General features: G+C 37.6%; 1 protein-coding gene across 2 annotated transcripts in view; it reads left to right on the top strand.

Annotated features, from left to right (window-relative positions):
• The window catches only part of SHANK2 (SH3 and multiple ankyrin repeat domains 2), a 339,001-nt gene that overhangs the window by 54,856 nt on the left and 263,989 nt on the right, over positions 1–20,156 (top strand). For both annotated transcript variants that reach the window (XM_068945429.1, XM_068945428.1), the window contains exon 10: positions 6,216–6,282. In XM_068945429.1, coding sequence (XP_068801530.1) covers positions 6,216–6,282 — 67 coding nt within the window. The remainder of the gene's footprint in view (positions 1–6,215; positions 6,283–20,156) is intronic.

Raw genomic sequence — 20,156 nt, 5'->3', positions numbered from 1 at the left:
GCAACATAAAAGTTCTAAAATCGTATTTGCTAACAGGCCGTGAAGATCTTACTCTAATTTAATATAATCTCTACCTGTGATACGTTTCAAGAGCAGAAAAAATCAATTGCAGGAGGTTAGTGACAGGTAAAGTGCATATAACTTCCAATTTCCCAAAAGGAACAAAACACTGTATTAATTATAATCCAAAAAGTCTAAGTGCTTGAATGTAAGTAATTGATGTATTGACAGCTATATTGATGAGGTTGAAGAGAGACATTTGTGAGACAGCACCGATACTTAAACCTGGGCGCCAGAATCTGAAAGTGTTTATGAATCTCTTGTCACACAGCAGCCTCTCACCGGACATCTGTCAGGTTTCATTGTACACACAAAGTAGTCTGTCTTGCCGTTGTTTAAACCGAGTTTCTCTGGGGAACAAAAATCAGGAAAGCAGAACTAACAAGCTACTTCAAATGCATAATTTCTGAATTGACTTCTGAAAGACATCTTAAAAGCCTCCTTTATCCGCAGGGAACGTTTCTCACTGTAAATATCAGAAAACCAGGAGACTAGAACAATGCTATGCTAGGGGGAAAAAAATCCCTTCTAAAGGTGCGTCACCAATTACAGTTATTCGCTCCTGGTCAGGCACTTTGTGCCAGGCTAGTGGTCAGGCTACCCCATCCTTCCCCCCAGTCTACGCGTCCTTCCCCCTCCTCCCCAGTCTATGCGTCATAGCTACTTCATTCATTCACATTTCTACTTCACTGAGCTGTCACTTAGTTACCATCCATAGCAACTAGCCACATGTCAATTAAAATCATTCCTGTCCTCACTAAACTGGTGACAGTCCATCTGGGATTGCCTGGCAGGACAAATCGCAAGCCATGGTAAGCAGCTGCACATGGAAGAAACAGCTGTCTGCGAGACAGCACATGCGATGGTGGGATGACTGTAACGAGCTTTGCTGTGAACAAAGCAAAGCAAATGTCCCTATAAACTCGCAGCTTCTGGTTACACTCTGCGTTATATTCTGGGGCAGTAGTAATCCACTCATATCTGCACTTGACTGCCTTAGCAGTGAGTCATTGCCCCACGGCTGGGGACTTGGTGCGCAGTGCCAGCCGCAGCAGCGCAACTCCCACCCCTTTCAGTGACCCCCGCTAACATTTTGTCACGATGAAACAATGAAGACGGTCTATCAGGAAGAAGGAGATGGTACTGTCGTTCCCTCTGCATGGGTTTACCGTGCGTTCTTGCTATTTGGTATGAGTTACCTCCTACAAAGATATGTCTTCTTGCTTAGCTTTACTTTCTGCTCACTGCCCTGTTGTGAGTGTTTGTATCTGTGAAATTAAGGTATGTGCAAAGATGGGATCTATAATTATTGGTGGGGGAAAAAAAAGCAAATAGCTTTTGTAAAAAGCCTTTTACTGCTATTTTAAAAACATACAAGATAGAATTTTGAAATTATTCTTTACCTCACATTCACAATCAGGTTAGTCATGTGAGTTATCAAATGGCATTTGAAAATAATTAGGTGTCCATACTAACACCCTTAGTGGGGATGAGCCAGTCTTGGAGGGAGGAAGCTGAGAGATGGTTCACTGGTTACTTTTGTTCATATAAGATTGCCTCTAATTATAGTGTGAAAACCAAGAGAGTTACTGCTGTCTGTGTTGTATGGCAGAGCATGGGACAGAGATCCCGCACCAGTGTCAGGGTAGCAGATAAAGATCTTAGTTGGGGTCTGAAAGTACCATAACTGATCTACGTAGTCAGGCTTTTCAGCTGGACTTCTTTGATACAGTGCTGTGACGATACAGGTGCGTGGTTTTTTTTGGTTTTTTTTTTTTTTTTTATTCTGGAGGCATTGCAAAGTAAACGTGTCCTTTAAATACAGGACAAAAAATTACAGCTTTTAATTGCAATTGTAGGTATGTGGGTTTTTTAGATGATATTCTGTAAAACTTGATAAATATTGTTTATCATAATTTGACTGAGAACACGGAGACTTAATGTAATATAAATGTCTTTAAATGTGGTAAAAGGACTAAATGAATGAACCACATGGATTTTATTAAGATGGCTGTATATGCAGTTTTTAAAAAGTCACTTTTTGATGCTTCTGCATAAGAGACTCTAAACTCCCTCTGGTTTTAGAGTGCTAGCTGAGCCTTTCGTGGTAATATTTCATATCTGGAAACATGCATGTGATGTAATCGAAGTGTGTAATTGGAGTCCATTATTTCCCATAAACATACTTTGTTATACATTTTCTAAAGTACAAAGAAATTAAATACAGTTATAGAATTGTGGTTAGGTTCTGATCCAGTTTTCATTTTAATTGAGGGGAGATTTTTACACCCCCATGGACTAAATTTGAACTGCTTCACGGCCTTTGTTCTGACCTTGTAAAGATCATTCACTTATCCTACGTACATGCACACTGGTAGATTTATGTACAATAAATCTGGTCATAGTCAAACAATCTGGTCATAGTCTACCTAAAGTCTGTTTTTTTTTTAATCATTTGGGCTTTTGAGAACACATTATAACTTTGGTTCAAGATAAGTTTTAATGGAAAAGAAGTTGTAGTTACTGTGCTACATAGTTTACAGCTGTAAAAATTGAATGAATATAATTTTGTATCTTTGAGTCTTTCAGATTTGTCTCTGACTCCACTTTCTCCTACACTCTTCACCCATCAAATTCAAGTGAAGCATGTTGTCATTATGCTAAGAAATATTCGTGCTTTGTTTTTACCTTTTTTTGCTTTTTTAAAATCTTGACATACTTTTCTTAATTTTTGCTGTTAAAGTTTTACATAATGTTGTCACCAAATTGAATTAAATTGAAGTGAAATAAATGATACCCTTAATGTATTGAATCTGGTGCTTGATTCAGAAGCAAATACAGAAGCAATTCTCTGTCAAGCTGTCTTTTAGCTATCTGCTAGTATCTTTTTTTCAAGTAATAAAACATGTTTATCAGCGTGCCCATGCTTGAGTTTTAAAATTTACTTCTTTGTATCAAATGTATTTCATTTGAGTAACATGACTAGGCTCTAGCAAGTTGCTTATCGCTTCTGAATTCTCTGCTTGAATTGTGCATGCTAATTAGGGGTGATGCTGAAGAACAGTTTTCTCACTTGCTTTTATGGTAAAGAAAGTCCCTGATCTGTATACGTGTCACAGTTATGAACTATACAAATCAAGCCAGTCTGCAGAAAGTATACTGAAACAGTATTTGCACAGCTTGCCTGTTACCTTTAATAGTGCCTTTGGCCAGGGGCGATCCTGAGTTACACTTTAAAGTTGCACACTGAAAGCTAGGGGCGAAGTTCTGCTCCATGTGTCCATGTTGAGAAGTAGCTTGTTTCATGAGTAGTCCCTGGAATAAAGGTATTCTGACTAATGATTAAAGCAGCAGTCAGATGGGTTGTTGCCTCCGTTAGTGATGAGGCAGCAGTGCCCGTATGACTTTGCCTCTGTCCCTGACCTCCCTGCTTTTTGCAGAGTAAATTTCTTGTAGCATTCAGAGATCTTGTGATATATCACGAGAAGACACACTCGTCTTTGTGGTTTTTTTGGACTACAATCTAAAAGTAGAAATGGGAATTGATTTGAATCAGTATTACTGATTCACAGTAGTGCGTTTTGCTCCTAAGTATCCGTCACCCTTTGACGTTGCACAGCTGAGACATGTCCAAAGCAAAGGATTTCCTTACTTTTAATATTGTAATGAGAAGGTGAATTACATGAGTATCACCAGTAAGTATGGTGATACTTAATTTGGGTCAATTATTTTAAGGACAAAAATGTTTATATTGCACATGCCATGCGCATAGCTATCTAGCAGGGCTCATTTTAAAACACAAATGTATAGGTGTTGCCTATAACTGCTAGGTGCTGTACAAACATGGAACAGAGTTTCTGCCGCGATGCAGATTTACTTAAAATAAGAAGCAAATGATTGCTGAATCATTTATGTAGGATGGAATTTTTTAATGAAATAAGAAACAATTGCAAAGCAAAAGATAGAGCCTGAAAAGCAGTAAAAACAAAAATTTGGGAAAACTTGGATTCAGAGCATGAACATGATAAATGCTGTGTTCAGCTATTTGCTTTAAGCTTCACTAGGTGATCTAGAAAGGTCATTCCAGTATTGTATTATACTTAAAACATAGTAATCTGTTTGAAAGCTTATACCTTACTAGCCAGTAGACTTTACAGCCTAAACTGATTCAGCCTATTTCTCTTTAAACCAGCTGTTGCTGGCTTAGGACCAAAAGATAAAACAGATTACTTCACTGTGATTGAAACCACCTGTTAAAATCTGGGTCCTACTACAAAGATTTTCGGGGTTGCTTTCAGAAGGGGTTCATGAGTTATGGCATGAAGCATGAGGACCAATATAAAGGGAGTCTCAGGCCTAAAGAAATGCCTTAAAATGGAGTAACCAGGAGAACTGTAGAGTCGGGAAAAGAATGTGATAATCTGACTTTCAAAAACCCCATCCAGTTTTATTCAGGAAAATTGCAGTGAGTTCTTTTTTCTAAGACAGCTCACCCATCCCTGCAGCAAATCAGTCTTCATAGGCCTGCATTTTAATGAGACTCTTCCAGTGTTGCAATAGGATATATGGTATCACAGTCCACTTTGAGTCCCACATGAGCACTAGTAGCAAAATGAAGCGTGATGTAAATAATCTAGGCTGAACTGAAAGCACAGAAATTAAATGTAATTATTTTATTTTTAAGTGAAATGGATGTACTGGTCATGACTCAAAATTTTAGCCTGATCTGAATCTACCATTTAAAGCAGAAATTAATACTTTCTGTTTTACATAAGTAATACTCAAGCTTTTATGTTTGTAGCTTGTCACTCGTGTAAAGTCGTCTTTTTTTGAGGATTTCCGTGTTAATAGGGCCATTTAAAGAAATTTGCTGTGGTGAATGAAAAAATGTTGCATGATCGTTACTGTAAACAATATTACTCACATTAACATTATACTTTATACCCCTCCCTGAGCATGTTTAATGACTTCAATCTTTGTCTTCATTATTCTTCATCCCTGAGATTTGTGGAGTAGTACGAACCAGCTGATAAACTTTTCTTTCTTGATCATCAGCTCAGAAAGTGTCCCAGGTTTTCCAAGTGGCCACCGTTTCTCATGATTGACAGTAGCCCCGTAGCAAAGGAGGGTCCTTAATTGAATTATCATTTTTGCTTGCATCCAGTATATGCAGAACTTTCTGTGAGAAAGGTGAGTCCACCCTCTGCCCTTTCTCCACGTTAGGAAAGCCACAGTGCCCACCAGGGGGAAGAACTGCTATCAGTAGTATAGAGCTGTAAAATGAACCTAGAAAAGGGAATTGGTGAATATCCATGGCAATATCAGGAGAAGGAGAAAAAGGGCAGAGACATCAAGGGTATAAGCAAATCTCTTTCCTCACAGCTAATGGAGAAGTTTCTTGTTATAAGTGCGTTTAGGTTAGAATTCAGAATAGGTAGTTTCATGTCTGTGTTCAACAATCGGGAAACAAATCAAAAGGAAAACGATCTTTTATTTTAAAATTATGTTTATGAAAATACTTTAAAACACAAACAAGCACATAACCATTCCCAGTTCCTCTTTCTTAGACCTTTTTGGTGTCTTAGGGATATCTGAATACTTGTGGGTTTTGGTACTACTTCTCTGGTTATCTGGTGTTCATTGCGTTGCAGTTCTTGTTTCGTTGTTCGGGTCAGGGCAGGACAGGAGCAATTAACGGAAGGTAATCTCCTAAATGTCAGAGTTGGGGACGTGGCAGAGTCTGCTCCGGTAGCACTGGGCACAGCAGGGTGGCCCTGGGAGCTTTGGGGATGGCGGATGTCGTGTTCAGCCCTGATTTGGGCTGCACGGCCTGAAAGGCTCTGCAGTTCCACCAGTCTCCTGAGACATCCTGATCCTTTTCAGACCGTTCTTAGTAAACAGGTGACTGAGGGACTTAACGGTGCTTCTTACCGATCAGTTGTAATATATATACATAATACTATGTTTTCGAAAACATTGCAAGTATGTAAGAGTTGCTGAATGGAAGTGGGAATGTCCAAGAAATAGACAAACTTACTCTGTTTTGCTTAATGGAAGTATATTTGTATGATACTTGTCAGTGAGGCAACATACATGTTTTCCTGATTGATAAGTGATGGCAATATTTTAACTGTAACTATTTTACAATCTTTCAGGTGGCTATAATAGCAGGAAATTTTGAGCTCGCTGAATATATCAAGAATCACAGGGAAGCTGATATTGGTAAGCAAAATATTTACAAACACTGAAAATAAATTGGAATATATGTTTAAGCCATGATTTTACAAAGATAAGTTAAATCTGATTTTGCATGAGATTTGACAACGGGGCTGATAGCACTACTGAGTAGTTCTTATTTAAAAAGAAAGATAAGGGAAAAAGCTGAATTATTTTCAAAATATACTTCGGAAAAGAAAATTTGATAAGTAATGCAACAGAGTTATAGATCTTTTATGAGTATGAATATGCCAGTTTGTAACAGATTACACGCGTATACTCAGAAGAGCTAAATTGGCCCTTCTTGCAGGCTGTTTTGCACTGTAGCATCTGCCCAAAGCAGCTCTCAAGTAAGTATAACTGGTCAGAAGAGCATCATAAAGAAAGATGCTTATGTGGAATTGAATTCATGTACGGCAGAAACTGTCTATCCGTATCCATAAAACAGTATCCTCTCACTGAGGTTGATGTGAGGGACTGAGCTGAAGTCTAGAGCAGTTCTCTGTGACAGGCATTAAAGGGCCTTTGAGAAAAAACCTTAAGGCTTTTTAAAGATCTTTTTACATGGAGCATTCTGCCATTAAAAAATAAAAGTTTGATAAAGGGGTTTCTAAACAATTTAATTAAAACTAATTAAAATGCTTTAATTCAAATAAATGGAGGTTCTGCAGGAACGTCCTTAAGTTGAACTAAAAAAGCACTCTTTCTGAAATAGGAGTGTCTGTGTAGTCGTATACACTGATTTAACTCAGTGGTGTCAGTGGTGCATGTCTGTGACTTGGTAACACCTAATTTGTGTGGAAAACTATCCCAGCACACACAGAACCTAGGCGTGTAGGAGAACTGTTCTGGAGTAAGGGCCTCCTTTCCCTTTCCCTACCTAATTGTATATGATCTGCAAAACCGAGGACATGGCACAAAAATTTAGCATAAAAGTTCGTAGTGAATGTGGAAGGTTTTTACTTAATGTGGTGGAATAGTTACTTTCCATGTAATATGTCTTTCTTCTGTGTCCATAAACAATTTTGATGTAAAAAATTAACTAAAATGAACCAGTTATTCTTAATACGGCAATCATCCTACTACTGTTTATATTTATGTATGGCTAAGGGTGCAGATGTTGAAATGAAAGGAAATGATCAGGTAGATTCAAACGTTCACCTTTATTCATGCCATGCTAGATATTTTGGCTTGCATGTAGAACCAGTGCAGAACAAGTATTGCATGCAGAACAATGCACAGTATTGCATTTTTCTGCGTGGGTTTTGTTCTCTTAAAGTAGTTGTGAACAATGAAAGAAAAAAGGCTAGTGAAGTAATGATTTGCTAGTATTGATTATGCATACGCTTATGGTATAAGTAGCAGTGGAGTATAAGGACACTTACAAATAGTAGCCCCAGAACTGAAATCAGACATTTGCCTGGAACCACATTGACAGTAATGTCATTAATTTTTGGAGTGACCAGTTCTGTGCTACTTTTCCTTCCCCCATAAACAGTGTTGTTTCCAAGTCACATCAGGGTATGAGAGAAAGTTGAATGTGGTTAAAAAGTAAATGGTTGAGACTCAGTCCCAGAAAGAAATGATAGCCTTGTGGTAGAGGCATTATGCAGAACTTCTTTAATATTTCTGGCTATCATACAAAGTTTCTGTATGATTTAGTGATTTCTGGAATTGAAATTTTGAGACGATTTTTCTCATTGTCTGGAAAAACAATGAGAAAATATTTCCTCTGGAAAGATTCTCCAGATTTTCCTGATGCCTTCATTTTTCCACTGAAAAACTGAAATATTGGTGCTTCTGTGATTTGCTTGCATTTTTGCAAGATAGATTTGTGACGCTGTGGTGCTGGATTAAACATAACTAATTAAATTGGTAGGCTGGTTTTAACGAGTAAGCATTACCTGATGTAATGTCTTCACAGCTAATTTAATTTAGTAGAGCATTTGTCACTTAACATTTATTACTTAAAGAAAAGTAAAGACATCAAAATGTTTACTTCTGGTATGTCTCCCAAGTTGAAAAAAAGAAAAACAATATTCTGAGCAGAAAATCTGACAGCTAGCGTGGTGATGAACATGCAGAACAACGTCAGCATTTAAAGTTTAACAACTTGGCTTTTACTTATCTTGCTCCTCTGGTTATGTGCTATATTTGTGTGGTTTTGGATGTGTTCCAACATATATCATTTCAGTAATGCACCTTCTCAGAGCCCAGAGGCAATATAGTGGGAAGGAATAGTAAAGAGCTAGAGTAGTATCCTCATGAAGATAAGAAGGATAGATCATGTTAGGAAGTCTCTCGAGGAATATATCATCCTCATCCCTCAGAAAATGTTAGAGACTATTTTCTGTTAGAGAAGACTTTGATTTTGAACCGATTTATTAAACCTTGCTGCTATTAAATCAGATTCATTTAATAATTGTAATTATTTTGTCTTTTGTAATTATTTTAGACCTATTTAATAATTTATAACTTTAGGAAGTTCTTTGGAGTGTATGCAACTTTGGGGGGGTGGGGGCCCTTTCCAGATTCTAACTGGTAGATGAAAAGCTGTTCAATGGTTTTAATAGTAAGCTTGTCAGCGATACTCGCAGTTATTTACAAGCGCATTCACTGGCAGGAGGGGATGGTGCTGGAGAGATTTGGCATTCATATTTTTATGATGAGGAAAAGATTTTTTTTTTTATGAGGTGTTAGATTTTGCAGAGGAAGAAAAAGGTATGTACGCATTCTCCTTGAATTACAATAGAACACAAGGAGAAAAATTACGTGTTTTTTTTTTTTTTTTACAGGGAGAGGGGTTCAGATTTATCCATCTAGAATTTAGAGTTAATGTATTTTTGAGCTTTCGCTTAAATATCTATGTTTTGCTAACCATGTCAGATGAGTTGGAAATCAAATGTCAAATGGATGTGCATTTGGCACGGTTCTCCATCTGTTACAAATGTGCTAGAAGAAACTCCACATTGTTCTTGAAAGGTTTCAGACCTAGTCTTCTAACTTGCGGTGATCTTGATTAAATATCTTCAGCTACAGATACTTCTAGAAGGCGAGCTTAATTTGCACCTAAGTACCTTTTTTTTTTTTCCTTCCAGAAAGAATCTACCTCGTCTTTCCTGGGTGTGTCATCTTAAGAATGGGAAAATTTTGATTAGTGATAGCAGTGGGAGGCTGTACTTAACTTAGTGATTTCAAGAGCAGTTTTTTATCTGGTAACAGAAACTAGTTTTTGCATTTCTGAAACTGAAGTATGTGAAATATGGAAATGAATGTTTGCTTGAGATATCTGATCTTACTTAGTGAGGAACTACACTATCAGAGTCCATCTGTTTTGACATGTGCTAATTAACATTATTCTTAGATAATGTTGTTGTCCCCAAGTATTGCAGTAGGAAGTCACTTGTACTTGCAATGCAGAAGGTATTATGTGGGTGTCTTCCAGTTTGTCCGTAGTCACAAAGCTGTTTCAAGGAATGTTGCCAAAACTGCAGTTATGAGGATCTAACAGCACTAATGTAGTGCTTGTGAGTCATGGTCCTGTGCCATGCGTTGTCATGAATGAACCGCTGTGTTCGATGGTAGTGATTACAGCTCGACCTTTCCGCAGAACGAGGGTATCGCTGTCTAGGCAGTAATGGGATGAGTCCACAGTGTGCCAACAACAAAAACAGTAAATCTCAATGCACTAGTCCGCGAGAGCTCTACATAAATAAACGTACACACTTAAGCGCTGGCTATATCACTTCTTATCCGTTCCACCTTGCTGCCAATTATATTTCTTAGGCTTTTAGAGCAGGATACCGTTTTAAGCCATACACTGTTCCAGCACTGTTCCAATTTTGTGGTTTAATAAGGTGTCCTTTTTTTTTAGATGCTAAGAATAACCCTATTGTTAAAGATGATGGAGAACCATCTCAAGTGGAAAATGACTAAGGTATCCTCTAGTGGTAGAAAATACTAATTTGCAGCAGAACTACTAAATCTTTATTCCTCTAAAAATACAAAACTCTATGGAGCCAGTCCCCGTGAGTGTTCTTCATTCTTTTCTTAATTGCAGAGCAGTGTTGCTTACCTTAGCTTGGCCTGCTCTCCTATAAAAATGAGGTAGTTCTGTACAGTAGTCAGGAAAACGCTACTTTGTTGCTCAGTGCAGAATTTTCATAGAGATAGAATCTTTTGTTATGTTGACAAATGTAACACTTTTGAATAAGCTCCTAATTATTATTCCTGAAGCAATTGCATTAGGCAAATATGCTGACATACTGAAAACTAGGAATATATAAAATAAGGTTCTCAGCAATAATCATAAGGCTTAATGTCTATAGACGTTGTAGATTGAAGAAAATGTAAAAATACTTATTTTAGAGCCAAAACAGGCCGAAATAACGACCTGTGTTTCATTTGCTGGAGCAATGTGACATCTGAATGAAGAAAGAGGGATGGTCTCATAAAGTATGCGGTATCTGCTTATCGCGCACAGATTTGGCCAGGTTAGTGCCTGTACGCGGGGCCAGTGGGAGAAAGTATGTTCAGTCAGAGCGCCAAAATCTGTCTGTTTCCCTTTGACAGCAGCAAAGTGAAATCAGGATCGTATCCAAAAGAGGAAGCTGTAGGTGCCATTGGCAACCTGAGCAATCCAAGGAGACGCTGTCTAGTCGCCTGGAAAAACAGAGAGGAGTTTGCCAGTAAAGCTCCTCAGCTACCTTAAATTGGGCTTCAGAGGCCGCTCTGCTGGTGAAGCTGAGTGGGTTTCAAGACAAATGATGTCATTGCGGGCTCAAAACTATCAGGAGAGGCCAGGTCTGGTAGATGGGCCCCGAGACAGCGCTGAGCAGCAGTGCCTCCCCTGGGAAGCAGGTGCTGCGGTTAGGCGACCTCCGTGTCGTTTCTGCATTCTGGCGAAAGCCTCGTTTCTGTGGCTGCCTCAGTCTGGTGGGGTTCAACCCTCTGTCTTCTTGGAAAACGTAGCAGAGGAAGCTTAAAACGAAGTGAAGGGCGATTCATGGGAGGAGGAGATCTTGAATCCAAACCTGCTTAGTGTTTTCCTGACTCTGCCTTAACGGTGTGCATAAGCGTTCAGGCTAGGTAGCTCTTGAAGCGCTTGTATTTCTTTTTTTCTATTTAGTGCTTGTAAGCCCTGGTCCTGCCAGCTATAGGGAGTTTCACAGAACCTGCTTCCTCTTATCCATGATACCAGCCTAAAATCTGTTAGCTATTCCATCCTATTAGAAAAATGTGACCTTTTTCTCTGATTGTTCAAAGTTGTGTGGGTTCTTTTGGTTTCACTCATAAAAAGTGAGCACCTGCTTTCACTGTTTATGTCAGAAATTGCTTCCTCCTTACCTTGCTGCTTTTCCCACATCTATTGCCAGTTAATCTTTCCATCTCAGGTAAAATATTATGTATCTGAGTAAGTAGTGGCGTGAAAACTACTTGCGGCAGAGTGCTACTTTCTGACTTGGCCATTTATTCAGAAACAAAATTTAAAAAAAAAAGCCTTACAAATGGTTTCTGTGGCCTAGTACAATAAAGGAAACCTTGCTGTCACTAATAGGGAAAGTTCGCGTTACTCATATTTCTAACAGGGATGGTGCCGTTTTGAAAGACCAAGTAACGTGTAAGAGAGAAAGGATTCAGAGGAGAGGAAAAAGGATATCAGTAAGGGATTAAGAATAAGATCCACATTTCATTGTATTTATTTTTTTAAATAAGGCTTTAAACATCAGGGAATCCCTTTTGTTTTCTTGATAGATGCTTAAAAGGTGAAAGAAAATTACTGTTACCTTTTTTAAATAATCCTATTTGAAACAAATTAAAATAATATTCTTTTTGTAAAGCAAGAAAACCTATTACCATAAGATACTTAGAAACTTGTTTTACAAGCGCTATGAAACACTCGGTACAGCTCCTCAGATGATCTGAATTCATCAGGCCCCAAATGAGTTTTTAAAGGAATAGTAGCAACATCAGAGCAGCCTATTTTAATTATTACTTATTTTGAGAGTCTTTGGAACCCAGAAGTATCTTGCAGCTTTGTCACTATATTGTTCCATCATCTCCTCTGCTTTGAGGAAGACATTATATGTGCTCCTCATGTACAGCACAGCGGTTACATACTGTTCAAAAGCCCTAATGTCCCTTTGTAAACTTCATTTTTTAAACTAGTTATAGCATATTATTCATTTATATTACTTGTGCATTTATTTATTGCAAACTAAGAGAAAGTAATGGATTAAAAGATGCGATGAATAGAAAAGTTAATCCCTGACTGTTTTCATCCAGCCTGCAGCTGTCTGTGAGTAAATGAGCACAGCAGATTTGGGAAGCATTTGCTATACAGAATTTACTATGGCTTCTATAGGATGGAGGTACAAAAAACAATTATACATATAAGAATATTGAAGCTTTCATTAGATACAGATATGCAGACGTTAAGTATGCTGCAAGCTGGTAATCCTTTGACTTGGATAACCTATTTTTAAGTCTCTTTTGGCTTGGTTCTCTGTGATGAGATGAATTTTCAGACGGATTAAATGACATGGGTTGTTCTTCTTCAAGTGAACAAGGTTTGTTTTATGTTGTACATCTTGTCCTTCAGCAGCTCTGAAGCTAGAAGCACTAGATTTTTTGCTTTATTTTTGTTTGTTTTTTGATTTTGAAAAGTGAAACACATTGAGGTGATGTGTGAGTTTTTGGTAATTGATTAGCAGACTAACTAATACTTGGATACGGTTGCTAGGCTTCAAGTCTGAGTTCCTGTATTCCTCTATAATTATGCAGAGATATGTGTGTGTGATGATTTGTCTGTGCTTTCACACAGATTTTTTTTAACATTGAAAGTCTGCTAATACAGCGGGCTTATCCTTTAAAATATGCATATTCTGTACTGGGCAATTGCTTTTAAATAAAACACATTGCAAGCATGAGTAAAAGTATTTCTTTTGGAATTGTATCTGTAAACATCTTAAGAAACATACATTTTATTATAGAATAAGCAAAGCAAATCTTTTAAAAGACAAGCGTATTAGTGGGTTTGTGGTAAACTTGCTTTTCTAACCTATTTTCTTTAATTAGATCAGAGTGATTGAGGACAGCATTCTTGCTTTTTCAGCTGCAAGTATTTTTCTTAAATGCTATCCAGCCCAATGAATATTCTATTCTGTTCTATTTATTTATTTATTTATTTTATTTGTATATTTTGTTTCTTTAGAACCATTTAGCAGTTTGATTTTCATTCCTCAAATGCCTGCAGAATATTTCTTAAGTTAGAAGAAATCTTATTTAGAACGGTAAAAGCAGAAACAAGAAAGGGCAGTAAATCAAATGACTTTAAAACCCACAAAACTCTCAGCAGCATGCAATGACTTGTTCTATTTTTATCTCATGTTACTTAATAGACGCAAAAGGGACCCAAGCATGTGTAATAACCCTGTGTATTCGTCATTTGAGTTATGTGGGTAACTTAACCTGTTTTGTGTGCTATGGGGCATTTTAAAATGGAAAAGGTATAATATTAGTGTAATGATGAGGGCAGTGAGGCTGAGTTCGTCGTTGTCTGCATTTTAAATACTTACTGTTTGGTAGATTTCATAATCCTATGTTGCCTTTACCTAATTTATGTTTTAAATACGTATGCTAAACTAATAATTACTTCTCATGACTACAGGAATATAGGAATATGCTGTCTATTAGTGTAATTATCTACTGAAATGTAGGACAATAGTTTTCTTTTTCCCTTTGATCACAAGTGAATTTTATCTATGTATGTATTAGTACAAACTTGCACAGTAACTATAGAGTATTATCTCAAAGTTTAAACTTTATTTTCAGAAGGTGATTTTTTTTGTTGTCCTTTGAACTTCCGTGTAGTTCTGTGCATAGTCATGCATTAGCAGTTCATACGGACAGTAAATCTTAGCTTCTGAACTATCTAAGGTGAAACTAGATGCGGCATATTGCAGGTTATGTAGTACATAGTCATTGCCTATGTTTTTTTGAGGTTATGCTTAATTCTAAGCAGGCAAATAAGGAAAGAAATGATGACACATGTAATTGCTGATAAGTAGTTTTCAGAATAATGTGGCCTGGTCTTGTAAACCAGTTTGGTGTGTGTCCGGGCTACCTGCTAGGTAGGCAACGCTTGCCTCGGCTACTCCTATTAGATTTTCTTTTACAGATTGAACAATAAGCACCTCCTAATTGAGCAGCAAAAAAAAAAAAAAACAAAACTGTGGGCCATCTTAGCCACAAACCCATCCCAATGAAACCAGACCATCTTAGTGCACTTGAGTCAGTTTTCGTCTAGGGAGAGAGCTTTGTGGTCTGAGCAGTGGATGCTCGTTGCGCGTGTCCCCATCTTTGTTGTGGAGAAGCCAAGGTGTATGTTGGGGAGGGTCGCAAAGGAGGGGTGGAAAGCAATTGATCCGTGTTTGGAACTTGCCCCGTTCTTCACAATCAGACCTAAATGACTGGAAATGTTTCTTGGTTCCCCAGCTTACGCTTCCCCCAAATTTGGCTCCTAGCTAGCTCCTACTTGGGAGGAATGCATCTCACCTTCTCTGCTCCCTGTAGGCTGGGACCATTAAATCCAGCAGCTGAACTGTGCTTTTTTTTAACTGTTCCCATCATCAGCAAACTATTTCATCATCACGTAGGGTCAGCTACCTTCCCAAGTCCTTAAAGGGTATGTATGCTCTCCTGCGTGGTGCTTTCGGTCCTTTTACCCAAACTAAGCAGTCGGGTTTTTGTGTGTGTGTGTGTGTGTTTTTTTTTTTTTAACCAGTCTTTACTGGCTTAAGACCTCTGAAATAATATACAAGGGAATAAAATCTGAGGTCATGGACACAGAACTAATACAGATTGCTGAATTAAAAAACAAGCAAAAAAAGTATTGCTAACAAAAAAGAAATAAAGCCTTAAACTATGGTAAGTAGGAAAAATGATTAAAAGTATGTTGGGGATAATTGCTATGATCAGAGACGAAAATGAAATGAATTTTTGTATATCCAGCTGCTAAATGGATAAGGTTAATTTCTTACTTTCCAAAAAAGAAAGTAATTGAGTGGATTATATTTTCCTCAAATTTTCCAGTGAAATAGAGAAAACCATAAAGCCATTGAACTAAACAGGCAGATCAAAGCTCGTGATATTTGCATTGTTTTTAGCAATGCAAATACCCCAAAACTCTCGAAAGCTGGAATTTTAAAATATGTCAGCCAAACTGGAACTTGAGGTGAAGGTTTTAGGTTACTTTCTGTGAGTGAAATTCACCTCTGTAAAAATGACTACTGCAGTTCTGTTTTCACTAAAGTACAGCTTTGGGGGCTCAAGCATTGTCCAGCCTGCGTCCAATTGCTCGGTGTGCTGAACATCCTCAGCTCCCACTGGAGCCTCCGGAAAGGGAAGGCAGGCCACCTGTCCTGCGGGAGGCTGTCTTTTAGGTCCAGCCTTCCAAATAGGTTGCCTTTAACTGTGGGCTTCTAAAGTGGGAAAATAGTATTTCTGAATTAATTCAGAATTTTGACTCAATTTTTCAGGTCATAGATCATAAAACTGGACGACATTAGTGTGATCGCGTAGTCTGACCTTCTCCATAGTGCAGTTTACAGAACTTATATTAACTAATTTCCTGCTTGAACAGGAACTTAACTAGAAAAAACATTTTGTCTTGTTTGAAACTTGCAATAATGGATAAATGGGATTCAGAAAATTGTATCTGACTCTTGTGATCTGGTCTTTTTGGATCCATTTGAAAAGTGTTCTGGAGTTGCTTACCGCTTTAGTAAAGAGGTATATCTTGTTTCTAATATAAATTTGTCTAGCTGGAGCAACTGGGTCTTGATTATAGCTTAGCCCTCTAGAAGCTACGGTGTTCTGTGTCCAAATCTCTGTTCTCTTGAAGTTTTTTTAATAGACTGTTAGAAAGCCACTCCTTTCTTAGCATCAGGGAGCTGGTCTAAACTATTAGAGAAGGCTGACACAAGATAGACTCTGTGTGAGTGGGAGATGTAAAACTTGAATGAATATCTAAACTGAATACAAGAAACTAGCATGGACTTTTTTTTTCTGTTGCTGTTTGGTCAGTAATATCTTAATTTTAACTTAATCTTAGAGCTAACTGTTGTCTTAGTGCCAACTGAAAGTTGTATTCTCAGACTTCCATAGTTGTGCTTGTCTAAAGAGGGCATGCCTCTTGGAGGTATGTTATCTTGCATTTCAGTTGTTACATACAGATCTCTTATTTGACGGAATAGGAGTGTTTGGGTTGCATTACCAGTGCCAGTGTGGACCTATTAAGATAATGGAGTTGTCAATACGGTTGTAAGCTGTGAGGCAACTTGACAAGGGACAGTGCAGAAGGAAGATTGTTTGAAGGTGTCTTGCAGAGAATTCTGATTTTCCTGAGGAGTTAATATACTTCCTTTCGGTCATATTTCAGCACAAGCCTCAAGATCTCTCTAACATTCTGTCAAACACTGTACAGAACTTCTTTGCCAGACAATGAAGCCAGGTCAAAAATAGATGCAGGCCAACTGGAGAAGTAAATGTGTGCAGAACCCCGTGGCTTTCTCTTTCTCCCATTTACAGTGGTGTGAACACAGAAACAAGAGGTGAAAGAACGTGAAATAAATGCCAGAGTAAAGCAACGAGGAAAACAGATATTGGTAAGAATAGTCAGGGATGTTGCCTGAAGAAAATTCCTCTATGTCCTGAAATAAATACTGAGATAGACTAAAAAAATAAAGACGTGGAGGGAGGAAAAATATAGAAACTCAGGATAATATAGGTCCTTATCCTGAAGACTTGATCATAAGCATTTTTACGTACCCCATAATTTCCTTTATCTGATGGGACTACATATCGAATACAAAGTTAAGGCTCTGGGACAAAGATGGATTTGTAACTCCTGAATTTGTGACTAGATTTTCATGTGCCAATATGTATCTTAATGGTTGCATTAGTGAAAATAATTAGGTTCAGTATAACTCCCATTTGGGTAAAGAAACATCTTCAATTGTCTAATTGGATTTGGATCAGATTAGCCTTTTAAATACATGGTTACAACATGGTTACATTGCCAATCATGCAAAACATCGCATAAGGTATTTGTATCAGATTAATGATTGGCAAGGATAGTGTTTTTCTTTTAGATCGGTTCAAATAACCTTTTCAAGTTGGGCTAATATTCTTCATTTTGAACACATTTTATTATACTCTTTCTGTAACTCACTTCCTTACTTGGACCTCCTCTTTGTATTATGTTTATCTTACAAGATTTTACCTTCATTTTTAACCGCCAAACATACTGGTTTTCTTCTAAACTAGATTATTTATCAAAATTAGGGCGATCAAGTAGTTTTCCACTGAATATACAGTGGTTTGACAATTTACTTTAAAAATCTACAATTATTTCATTGAAGAAATTTGTTTTAATATTTTGTGACTATTCTGATTTTAATAACAACCCTAGGGTATTACTGTTAAAATTTTAGAGAAAATTAATCCTGTAATATGTGATCTCTTTAAAAGGAAATAACATCCTCATATTATAAGACCATTTATTGTCAAATTATAGGTGAAGTTTGATAAAGGAATGGCCTTTTGATGTGTACTGCTCATCAGTCTCGTAGGCTGGTTTTCCTGTGTCCGAGTTGACAGTCTTTCATGTGGAGTTCAGGATAAGCTATACCTTTAGCAGTCAAGGTTTTGTCATATTGTGGGAGAGACCTTCAGAGTAAACGCTTTCTGAATGTTTAAATCAGATCTCCTTAGTTTCCAGGAAATAAGGAACTTTGAAACTACTTGAACCTTTTCTTTTTTCCCCCCTTCTATTTTAACGAGCTGCTGTTTGGACATTTTTCTTTTATCTTTTGTTTCATTGCCAGATGTTCGTGTCATTGACAAGAAATGTTTTGCATGGTTTTTCTTTATTTTGCAGTTCTAAGGGCTGCTGAATCAGTAGGATGTCTCGTTTACTGATTTCCGTGGTTCTCTCCAGTCTCAAATAGTGGTCCTAAAGGATGTACACGTTATTTGTTATTGTAACATTTTTGTAAGGATGAATTGTTTTGGTGCTGTCTGGCTTTGTGTGTTCTGAGAAATAATTGAAAATATAAATTATTTTTTAATATAGATATATCAGATGGAATTTGTGGATGGAACATGTTGTTAGGGAATCTCAGTTCCTTTTGTGTGTCTTGAATTTCCACGTTAATCAGTTAGATTTAAAGTTTTATTTGCTAGTCTATAGATATGTTAGTACTTGGGTATAAGTATAGATATATATATGTATGTATTTATATGTATGTGTGCATATATGTAAAGTATTTATATGTGTGTATACACACACACACACACACACACACACATATAAATATATCTGTATATGTAAAGGCCCATTAGGGAGTGGGCTTATTGTTTTGCACCTCTTTGTGTTGTACCTCTCTCTGCTCATCCCTTGACCCATGGAAGGGCATCCTCTACCTAGAGAGCTGCAGGTACTGGAACATGCTGTGCAGTCCAGTGTCCTGCTGTCTGTCCCGGGCAGTGTAGCTTACCAGCCCTGCTTAGCCTAGGAATCCAAGTGATGTGCAACAAGCTTGTTTTCCCAGGGAATCAATAATCTGTTATGATTTTTTTTTATTAGCCTTTGTATGGGCGTCTTTGTAATTTCATTTGCAGGTTTTTTGCACGCTTAAGTCAAAAGACTCTCTTCTGCTCCATTTTCTGTTTAATGTCTTGTAAAAAATGTCCTGAATTTTTCATAAAAGACAAAATTATGATACCATCTTGATTACGAAGACGTTGCAGGGTAAATTTTATCCAGGAGAGTGGCTATAATTGGAAATCCACACTGAAAGAAGAAAACAGAAGATTTATTGAGTTGAAGAGGCGGGAAGAACAGCATTAGGATAGTATTATATGTGTAAGTGTGCAAGTGTCTCTATCTTTTACTTAGTAAATTGCATTTCTTTATATGTAATCTTTTGTATTATAACATTTCCTACTTGGGAAACTGCCCCTTATATCTCTTTGTAACATTTGAGATAGCAAAATCAAACATGAATTCTGTGATGTGTTTTCACTCTTAAATCTACCTTCTGCAATCTTTAGTTTGTCACAAATTATTTACATATTATTTGTAGCTCCTATAAAAGTCTTCTAAATGCAGGCTACCCACTCACTGACTTGTGCTTTGAATCTGTCTTTCCTTTTTTGTGGTCCATCATCCAGCCACAACTGCTTTTGCCATTTCTGGGATTGCAGGCACCAAGAAACGTTGGCATCTTGACATTTTTTAGCAGACTAAAATCAATGCTTTCATGTGTGATACTTTCTAGACATGTCTTGTTTTTGCATGTTCTGCCTATGGGAATGCTCCTGCAGAGGCGAGACCCCTGGTAGCACCTGTTGCACAGAGAGGTGCTGCGTTGTGCAGCCTGCTTGCAGCTCACTGCCTTTACCTTCAGAAGGAAACCTGACTCCCTCTTGTCAAATAGAGCTCATCCAGACTTCTTGGGTCACATCTTCCAAGAAATCAAAAGAGGCCATGAGTTCATGGGATTTTTTTTCTGTTGGTTCAAATCTATCTTTGCCCCTCTTCAGGGGGGTTAGTTTTTTTTTTTTATTTTGGGTCAAAGCATGGCTTATCTTGCCTGCTTCATTAACACTCTTGAGAATGCCAGGTGCGAAAGAGCTCTATTTTTGCTGTGTAGATCAAGTGTGTCTAGTTTCTTGTGGTCTATTTTTACTTATTTCTTCATTCTGTGACTAGGAAAGGCTGTGAAGAGAACAAAGAGACTGAGAAGAGCAAGAGAAAACTGCTATGATGTTATTACAGGAAAATAAAGGGAAGCATGTATTTGTAAGACTCCATT

Source organism: Struthio camelus, chromosome 5, assembly GCF_040807025.1.
Source record: "Struthio camelus isolate bStrCam1 chromosome 5, bStrCam1.hap1, whole genome shotgun sequence".
Lineage (NCBI taxonomy): Eukaryota > Metazoa > Chordata > Aves > Struthioniformes > Struthionidae > Struthio > Struthio camelus.
This window is presented reverse-complemented; position numbering and strand designations above follow the sequence as displayed.